The 10,587-nt window shown below is 46.1% G+C and overlaps 1 protein-coding gene across 1 annotated transcript; it reads right to left on the minus strand.

Moving 5' to 3' along the window:
• Window positions 1-1,954: 1,954 nt before the first annotated feature.
• On the minus strand, window positions 1,955-3,420 carry LOC123039563 (caldesmon-like). Its single transcript, XM_044462675.1, has 2 exons — window positions 3,353-3,420; window positions 1,955-3,237 (listed from the first exon to the last, which is right to left on the minus strand). Exon 2 carries the CDS (start codon window positions 3,233-3,235, stop codon window positions 1,955-1,957), a length of 1,281 nt encoding a protein of 426 aa, XP_044318610.1. The 5' UTR covers window positions 3,236-3,237; window positions 3,353-3,420.
• Window positions 3,421-10,587: the final 7,167 nt, after the last annotated feature.

Here is a 10,587-nt window from a genome sequence, read left to right on the forward strand (position 1 = left end):
CGGCATGATGTCATGCTGATGTCAGCAGTCAACAGGGGTTGACTGGTCAACCTGATCAGTGGGTCCCGCTTGTCATTGACTGAGATTAACTAAAACAGATTAATTAGTTTAATTAGTAATTAGGTTAATCTAATCAGGATTAGTTTAGTTAAACAGGATTATTAACTTAATTAATTTGCTAATTAATTAACTGATAATTTGTTTATTTACTTTAAATTCTCTTCTCTTTTTTTTAAGGGACGGCCCACCTGTCAGGGGCACAATGTGCCCCTGCAGTGGCTGTGTGTACGCGGGGGAAAAGGGAGACAGAGGACTCCGGCGGCCTCATCTAGGAGCCACGGCGAGCTCCGGCGGGGCGCGCGGCCGTCAGCCGAACGCAGCGACCAGAGGCACGCGAGGTGCGACGTGGTATCCGGTAGCAGCAGGCAGAAGGGCGAGCGCGGCGGACGGGTGAGGCGCGGCGGGTGCAGCGGGACGGCGACGTCATGCCGGAATGCGACCCCGGCGACAAAATGTTCATCTGCGAACACTTGGAGAACCAGCACGACGAGGCGCGTGCAGTGGTGTAAGCGGTTCGTGTAGGGGCGGGTGAAAGTGACCACGACGACGACGTCCGACAGTGGTGACGACTTGCCCTCGTCGGAGGTGAGCCAACGGGGCACGGGGAGGAGTGAGAAGAGGGTGAGGAGGACCGTGAGCTCACAGCGATGCTCGAGGAGGGGCTCGGTGAGGGTGATGGTGCAGCATCCGCAGCGGATCCGGCGATGGCGTGCGGCGGCCAGCGTCGGGGAAGAAGCAGCGGGTGATGTGAGGGCGGCCTCCCAGCTCCGATCCAATGGCATAGACGAAGGAGAAGACGATGGCGCTCCTCCCGGTCAGACTCTCTGGGCGCGGGAAGGACGATGGCCACGCGGCGACCGTGGACAAGGTAACGACGATGGCGACGCCCTCTGGATCGAAGGGAGAGACGGGCGTCGGCGTTGGGTCGGTTACCCCCGATCCAGATCGGGGGGGAGAGGGAGGAGTGGACCGTGGGGAAGGGAGTGGGGGTCGTGGGATGGGGACGACGGGATCGGGATCGAGCCCGATCCAGATCGTGGGGGCGGCGGGGGGGGGGGAATGGGAGTGGTGCTAGGGTTCGGGTTGGGGGAGGGGGCTAAGCAGGAGGGTCGGGTGGGCCGTTTCGGTAGGGTCGGCCGGATGGGTGGGATGGGCCAAGGCCCATGGGGAGCCGCGGGGGTTTCCTTTCTTTTGTTTTGTTTTTACTTTTTATTTAATTGTTTTCTGTTTTAAATTAGTTTAAATTATTTAGACATTTTCTAAAAATGTGTTTACTTCACCATAATTATCTATGCAATATTTGACACGGTCCGAACATTTTTGTTTTAAAGTTTGAAAACTTTGTTTGTTTGCCAAAAATTCAAGTTTGAATTCGAATCGTTTTCGAACTAATGCGAGATTAGCCACAGTAATCAAGGTGACGTGGCATCATTAGCGAAGGATTACTGTAGCGTAACTATCCGAGCGTCACAGGAATGAATTGAGCTGTGCTTTTTGCTATCATTTGAACTGATCTGTGCATATGAACGACTTCTGCAAAATAAAGAGGAACAATAAACACCATGCCAATTTCAGAACAACTCCAGCAAAAAAATTGTTAAATGGGATGAACAGATCCAGTAATATATATACAGGAAACTGACTGGAAATAAGAAAACCCATACATGAACACAACACGATAGGAAACAACAAAGAACATTACAGGGGCAAAGAAATAAGCTCATATATGACAACATAGAGCAGTTCAAAGGGAGTTTATAAAGCAGATAAACAAATTCACTATTCATGAACATACCATGTAATTAACATGTGCATGAACTAAAATAAAACCTACATAGCATAGTCCAGCAGGTTCGCGAAGAACATCTCCCAGTAGTTCATATGCAATGATCTCTCAGCCCCTAAATATATCGAACATGCTTGTCCTTCTTGGCATGTTAAAACCACCCACGGGCTGACTTGAATTTCCTCTTTTGGCATTATTTTGCTGGCCCGTAATGCTCTCATTTCCTTGCCTTTCCTTCTCATTTCTCATCCTCATTTCTTCTGCTTCTTTATTTTTCTCTTCCCAACCTTGCATCTCTGAAGACCTCTGCGACGCAACCTGCCCCTCCCAGGCTTGCTGCCTTGCTTCCTCCTCTCGCCGATGATATTCTCTCATACGTTGTATCCTTTCATGCTCCTCTTCTTGCATTAACAGAAATTGCGCTTCTTCATATCTATGCGCATCTTCAACATGTTTTCTCTTCTGCTCTGCAATTCTTTTTCGCTCTGCAACTCTCTTATTTTTTTCTTCCTCGGCCTGTTTCTTTTTAGCTTGTATAGCTTGCTTTTGGCATCTGCCAGGGCTTTTTTTTGCTTCTTTTTCCTGTTGTGCCTTTTGCTTTCTTTCCTCGGCTGCTTTTCTTTTTTCTTCAGCATCCAATTGTTTTTGTTGCAACAAAGCTTTCCGTTTCTCCTCTTTCTCCAGCTTTTTTGCCACCGCTTCCTCTTTCCTCTTTCCAAATGTTATGCCAAGTCTCTCCTTGCAACTGTACTCCCTAATTGCCGCCCTAATCAATTCTATTGACGAGAATACCTGCCCAACATGAAACTTCGGCTCATGCAAATCTTCTTCTGTGAAATGATTGAACTTAAACTTCATTTCCTCGTCATCTGACTCTGGCATTTCAAGCTTTTCATCTTCAGAATTGTCATCTTCAGCTACCTGCTTCCCTTTCCTTTTACCCTTCTTCTCATCATCAGCAACATGTGACTCATCCATCACCAAATCCTCATCCCCATCCTGCAGGTCATAGTCACTGTCCACAAGCTCTTCCGGATTATAATCAGAGTCATCACTATCTGACCAAGAGCCTTCGTCATCTTCCTCCTCTACGACTGCTCTTCTGCTTCTTCTACTGCCACTACTTGTTCCTTCACAAGTGCTATCACCTGTATACATTACCTCACTTCTATTCTCCTCTGGGACAACAAAGCTAGGCTCAACGATATTTTCCTCTCTCTGACGAGTAAAAGGGTTTGAAACCGCATCATCCCATCCTCCTCCACCATAGTTGTCCTCATGATCCAGGTAAAACATGAGATATTTGTACCCCTCTCTGACCACTTCCCTAATAATGTTTGTGTCATTGTTCCTCGACAACAACTTCAGCCCACCTTCATTCAATTGCATACCTGGCTGCAACAAGTAAATAGTAATTCTTCTAGCCGTCTCATACCCCAAGTGCTCTACTAATTCATAAAACATCGGCATAGAAGCTTGAGTAGCATCACAAAAATCATAGCACACCTTGCGGCCATTCAGATATGCCCTGCTGCTTCCACCGCCAAGGAAAAATCCTCCAAATATGAACTCCACAGTAAATAGATCACCGCCTTCCTCTGTTATAATTACACAAAAAAGTTTCAGATGGAAAGATGAAACAACTGTGTCTAAATCCTAACCAAATTATGTCGTTGACTTAATGAGCGACAAACCTCAATTTTATTCAAAAATGAAACTGATAAATAGGGGGTGATCAATTCAAAAGGATCAGCTGAGTTCAAACAGAAAAAGAAATCTATCTCCTACGAGCAACAGGTACAAGTCTTGACCCTAACGAAATTAGTGCATAAAAATTATAAATTTCACGGTGGAATGGGGAATAGGTATGCAAATGGTGGAAATTGAGCATATGAAACAACAATCGACTTGGATTATTCCGGCGATCAACATAATGTACGTCGGGACGGGCCCCTCATCCTAGCGTTGTATGGGCGCCATCAGCGGCACTCACAGCGGAAGACAACTGTGTCGCCGCCTCCCTCTGAGGCCTTCCCACTCTGGGTGCTCCCCACGGCTGTGATCTCTGCCCTTGATCAAACCCTCCTCCGCTGTTGGTTGCGTCGTGCTCGGGGAAGAGAACACACACGAACAGAGGCGGCAACTGAAAACCTCGATTACACAGGGGGTCGTCTCGTCGTCTAAGTCCGGCTCGAGCCAGTCGGTTCGGCTGGACCAGCTCTAGGCGCTGACGTGGCAGGGGAAAAGGGCGAGACGTATGCCGCTGCGTACACAGGAGCGTCTCTGTTACACAATTGCAAGTCTGAGGACCGTACAGAAGCACTTCACGAGTACCAGGATGGTTTTGTTACAAGCCAACGAGTACAGGGATGAAGTGTGCAATTTGCTCGCGATGCGTAGAAACTAACTAACTTTGCGTGGTGAAGAGGTTTGCGCACGTCCTTGGCGGCGCACAGGTCGCTGGTTCAAATCCCAGCTATTTTTTTTAAAATAATACATTTATTTTATTAATTTTCACAATTATTACGCCTGATAAATTATTTTCGAAAATAATACACCATTGGCCACTGCTGGCCGACTAGGCCTAGTCAGCCCACAACAGGCCGAGTGGATGCAGTTGGCCAGTAGCAGGCCGACAGCTGACCCGCCTGCCACGTGTCGGTCGTGCATTGGCTAGGCCACGTCGCGAGGAGGAGAGAGGTGGCTGTCGGTGCGGGCTGGTCACGGGGCGCCCCGTCAGCCTGCTGCTGGCCGACAGGATGCGGCCCCACGTCGCGCACGGCTAGCCCGGCTCCCTTTCCTCTTCTTCCCACGCGCGAGCTAGCTTCTCTTCTCTGTTCTTCTTCTGTTCTTTCTTTCTCCTTTTTGTACAAGAAAATGCCCCCAATTTCTACACCAAAATGAGCCGCTTTTTGTGAATTTGGCACCGTGAATGGATTCTACTTAATTAGGGCAGCCAAAGGAGACCTCGATCTACTGATGGGGTAGCTCATGGTGGTCGTGGTGACCATTGCTACCTCTTGAGCACTGCGTTGGTTTTCCCTTGAAGAGGAAAAGGTGATGCAACAAAGTAGCGTACGTATTTCCCTCAATTTTTGAGAACCAAGGTATCAATCCAGTAGGAGGCTCCACGCAAGTCCCTCGTACCTACACAAACAAACAAGAACCTCGCAACCAACGCGACAAAGGGGTTGTCAATCCCTTCACAGCCACTTGCGAAAGTGAGATCTGATAGAGAGAATAAGATAAGATAAATATTTTTTGGTATTTTTATGATATAGATTTGAAAGTAAGGATTGCAAAATAAAGATAGATTGGAAACTTATATGATGGAAAATAGACCCGGGGGCCATAGGTTTCACTAGTGGCTTCTCTCAAGATAGCATAAGTATTACGGTGGGTGAACAAATTACTATCGAGCAATTAATAGAAAAGTGCATAGTTATGAGAATATCTAGGCATGATCATATATATAGGCATCACGTCCGCAAGAAGTAGACCGACTCATGCATGCATCTACTATTATTACTCCACACATCGACCGCTATCCAGCATGCATCTAGAGTATTAAGTTCATAATACAGAGTAACGCATTAGGCAAGATGACATGATGTAGAGGGATAGACTCAAACAATATGATATAAACTCCATATCTTTATCCTCGATGGCAACAATACAATACGTGCCTTGCTGCCCCTGCTGTCACTGGGAAAGGACACCGCAAGATTGAACACAAAGCTAAGCACTTCTCCCATTGCAAGAAAAATCAATCTAGTAGGCCAAAACAAACTGATAATTCGAAGAGACTTGCAAAGATAACAAATCATACATAAAAGAATTCAGAGGAGATTCAAATATTTCTCATAGATAAACTTGATCATAAACCCATAATTCATCGGATCTCGACAAACATACTGCAAAAAGAGTTACATCAGATAGATCTCCAAGAAGATCAAGGAGAACTTTGTATTGAGATTCAAAGAGAGAGAAGAAGCCATCTAGCTAATAACTATGGACCCGAAGGTCTGTGGTAAACTAGTCACAACTCATCGGAGAGACTATGGTGTTGATGTAGAAGCCCTCTGTGATCGATTCCCCCTCCGGAGGAGCGCCGGAAAAGGCCCCAAGATGGGATCTCGTGGATACAAAAGATTGCAGCGGTGGAAATAGGGTTTCATGGTGCTCCTAGATGTTTTCAGGGTATGCAAGTATATATAGGCGAAGGAGGTCGGTCAGGGAAGCCACGAGGGTCCCACGAGGGTGGGGGCGCACCTTGCACCCTCGTGGCCGCCTCGGATGCTTCTTGACGTTCACTCCAAGTCTCCTGGATTGCGTTTATTCCAAAAAGATCGCTCCCGAAGGTTTCATTCCGTTTGGACTCCGTTTGATATTACTTTTCTTCGACACACTAAAATAGGCAAAAAAACAGCAATTCGGGCTGGGCCTCCGGTTAGTAGGTTAGTCCCAAAAATGATATAAAAGTGTAAAGTAAAACCCATAAACATCCAAGACGGGTAATATAATAGCATGGAACAATCAAAAATTATAGATACGTTGGAGACGTATCAACCATTTAGGTGGAATTTTTTTCCAGCTCACTGGTGGAGGTTGTTGCGGCGGTGGAGGTGGAGTTGGTGGTGGTGAAGTTGGGGCAGTGTGGTGGAGGTGGTGGAGGTGAAGCTCCGACAGTTTGGTGGAGTTTCTGGCTCCGATTCCGGTGATTGAAGGCCGTCGTTCGTCGTTCGCACGCACACTTCAAGGGTATATTTCAACAAACATTTTATTTTTCGTAGGTGCTCCGGTAGTATTTGTTAATATGTTTCGATGTGAAATAAATTAGGTGTGTGATTATTGTTAGTTGCTCCGGTAGTATATGTAAATATATTTAGATGTTAACTAATTAGCTGTGTAAAAATTTGTAGTTGCTCCGGTAGTATTAGTTGCTCCGTTAATATTCCGTAATATATAGCTAGCTAATATATAGACATGTCTAATATTTGTTAGTGCGCATATTTTAAGCTGTTGCTTAATACTTGTATTTTGTTGTTGAAAAAAATAGGTGAGCCGAGATGTCTGATGTTGTGAAGTTCATATTTTACTACGGTCCTGGTACTGTCCAAACAACTGAGATGGGAGCTGAGTGAATTACTCACATAGAGGTGCCAATGAGCGCACCTCAAACATGGTCTATCAGTCAGTTGAAAGAATGGATTGCGGCAAGTTTAGGTCTTGATACTAAAACACACACCGTCGGTGTTCATGTATTATGGACATGGTCAAGTTCAATAATTTACTTTTATTTGAGGCCAATAGAGAGAGACTCCGATTGGGTTTGGTGGTTACAAGGTTGTGAACGAAGGGGATGTAATCTTGTTACTTTAGTGCTTCCCGTCGTGAAGGAGGTCACTGCACATGAAGGCGAGGGTGGCTACGATCCTGAGCAGAGCAGTGTAGGGAGGCAGTTATCTATGTCAAATGCTCGAGATGATGGTTACAAACAAGGACAGAGCAGTCAGGTAGAAGGAGGAAATGCTGATGGTTATGAACCAGGGCAGAATAGTCAGGTAGAAGGAGGAAATGCCGATGGTGATTACAATGACGAGGTGGACGCTGACGAGATAGATGGGCACATGCAGGAACAGATGGAAGAAGAAGACACCAATGTTGATAGGGGTCATGCCGATGATTCTGACGAGTCGGATGAATAAGAAAATGCAGAGGAGGTCCCGAAACCTGCATCGTGGAATCAGGACTTCTCATCTGCTATGATCATGAACGATGGACATGATTCTGCCTGGCAATATCACTAGAACAATATTGCGACGGGTGCTATGTATCCCAACAAGCAAGCTCTGAAGGATGCAATAACAAACTGGGTAATGTCCACGCAAAGGGTTTTCACTGCTCAGGTGTCAAGTCAAAAAATACCTGACAATGGTATGCAGGAACGCAGATTGTCATGCCAGGGTGCACGGCTATCTCCCTAAGTATGGCACAAGTTGGATGGTCGGTGACTTAGTTAATCACACTAGTCTTATTCCCTGCATCCCTCAAGATCATGCCAACCTTTCATCGACGCTTATTGCTCGGTTGTTTTATGATGAGATAGTGCAGGGCAAAGCTATGGAAGTGAAGGTAGTCCAGACAAAAGTCTTCGCCAGGTTCAAGTACAAAATTTCTTATGGCAAGGCTTGGAGGGCTAAGCATGTGACGCTTGAGAGGAGATTTGGTTCTTATTTTGATGCATATGACTCTATTGTCCAGCTCCTCCACACCCTGCAGCAGCGGAATCCAGGCACCTATATCGATATCCAAGGCCTGTTCATGCCAGAGTTCCCAACTGTGAGGGTGCTGCGTCGTCTCTTCTTCTCTTTCGGTGTATGCATCAAAGCTTTCAGGCATTGCCGGCCGGTGATATGTGTTGATGGTACTTTTCTCACTGGCAAGTACAAGGGTCAGATCCTAACAGCCATAGGTCAAGACGGCCAAAATCAAGTTGTCCCACTCGCATTTGCTTTTGTGGAGAGTGAGAACATTGAAATTTGGACATGGTTCTTCAGGCAGTTGAAAATATCAGTTGTGAAGGAGAAGCCCAATGTGTGCATCCTTCATGACAGGCACGTAGGAATACTCAGTGCCATAAGGACACTGACAAACCCAGGCCCTGAGGAACAAACTCCATGGCGGGACTTGCAGAGCCGTTGGTGCATGCGCCATCTGGGGGCTAATTTCTTCTCACAGTCTAGAAATAAGAACCTGATGAATCTGTTCAAAAAACTCTGCAAGAAGAACCAGTTATGGAAGTACAATTTGATACGTGACAGACTTAATGTGTGCATGTAGAGACACGTGAGGGACAGGAAAGCTGCAAGAGATGCAGCGGTGAGGGCACATGTTGAAGCAGTCGCTGCACAATTGGCAATAGGAACAACGGCCATGGAGGAGGAGCCTGTTGGGCTATGTGACCTTCCAGGCTTTGACCCACCTGGTACTAGGAGAAGGCTCGGGAGGTCGATTAAAACTTTCCAGCAGTGGATAGAGCATGAGCCTCTGGAGAGGTGGTCTTTGCTACATGCCACATTTGGAGCAAGGTACGGTGTCATGACAACGAACCTCACGGAAACATACAACTTTGTCCTTAGAGGAAACCGGGCATTGCCACTTACATCCATTGTTGAGGGTATTTTCTATGGCACCATGAAGTATTTCAGAGATAGACGCCAAAAAGCAGAGCAACATATCTTAAACAACCCGAATACACGTTACTGTGAAAGAGTCACGAAGTACATGGACAACAAGATGCAAAAAGCTAGGTCACACACTGTATTCGCCATCGGTAATCAAGAAAGAAGGTTTGAGGTCCGCTTAGCCAACAACAAATTCGGATGTGCAAATGAGTTGAGGACGCATGAGGTGAGAATTGGTAATGAAGCCTGGCCAACGCGTGAGTGCACATGCAACAAACCGAAATTGTTTCACCTACCTTGCTCAAATGTACTTGCTGCTTGCGACAGCTTGGAATGGATGCAATATCATTTATGTCTCCATTTTTTCTGAAAGAGTTTGTCCTCAATACCAGGACAGGTGAGCTGATGGGTTTTCGATCAATGGGTAACTTCAACAGCGTCAACCCCACTGAAAGGCGTTACATTCCAAACCCAAAGCATATGTGTACAAGTAGAGCCAGACGGCAGTGTCAGCGCATCCGTAATGATATGGATGAATCTAAAGCAGGAGGTCCGACTAGGCAATGCATTTTATGCAATGAATTTGGCCATAGGGAAACTAATTGTCCCACTTTTGTCACTGGCGGTGGTACTGGCATGGATGAGGCAACCGGGGACGAAGAGGAGGTAGAGGAGTAAGAGGGAGAGGAAGAAGCTAAGTTAGCAGTAATATGTTATAAATTTGTATTACTCCGGCACCATGTTCTGAATTTGTATTAAGTGTGGCACTATGTTCTGAATTTGTATTAACTGTGGCACTATGTTCTGATTTTGTATTAACTGTGGCACTATGTTTGATTTTTTATTAACTGTGGCACTATGTTCTGAATTTGTATTAAGTGTGGCACTATGTTCTGAATTTGTATGAAGTGTGGCACGATCTTCTGAATTTGTATTAATTGTGGCACTATGTTCTGAATTTGTATTAACTGTGGCAACTATGTTTGAAATTGGTATGTGCAGGAATGACGGGAATGTGGTTTATGAATGGGGATATTGATAGGGGTCATTGTTCTGCGATATGGTATGAGCGCAAGCTTGAGCCTCTGGTCACTCGCACTCCTAAGGAGAACTAGATGATACACCCAGGATGGGTTCAGCGGTACGTGCTTTATTATTTTGCACACTGACATGCATATTAATGGGAGACACTAACTAGAATGTTCTGTCATGAAGGTTGAAATGGGTCGGCCTATTACCTTTCGCACGTCTGGCTGAGTCTATCCCGGGATGCAAACGCCTCGCCATCGACCCCTCCTTGTTGAGCTGCTTAGTGGACCGTTGGAGGCCAGAGACCCACACGTTTCACTTCCGATGGGGTGAGATGGCTCCTACTAAAGAGGGTGTGTCACTTTTGCTGGGACTACCGTTGGCAGGTCATGCCATAGGACCGTTGGATGCACCGTCTGGTTGGGACCAAGGTCTTACACAATGTTTTCATGGTGTTTTTTCGGATGCTTCAAATCCGGTATGGGAGCATCACGGACCTAAGTATGATTGGTTGCTCCATTTCCA

Source organism: Triticum aestivum, chromosome 2B, assembly GCF_018294505.1.
Source record: "Triticum aestivum cultivar Chinese Spring chromosome 2B, IWGSC CS RefSeq v2.1, whole genome shotgun sequence".
In the NCBI taxonomy this organism is placed as follows: domain Eukaryota; kingdom Viridiplantae; phylum Streptophyta; class Magnoliopsida; order Poales; family Poaceae; genus Triticum; species Triticum aestivum.

Bases quoted from the DNA above. Each gene is read 5' to 3' on its own strand.
- LOC123039563 (XM_044462675.1), bottom strand. From the start codon at position 3,235: ATGCAATTGAATGAAGGTGGGCTGAAGTTGTTGTCGAGGAACAATGAC.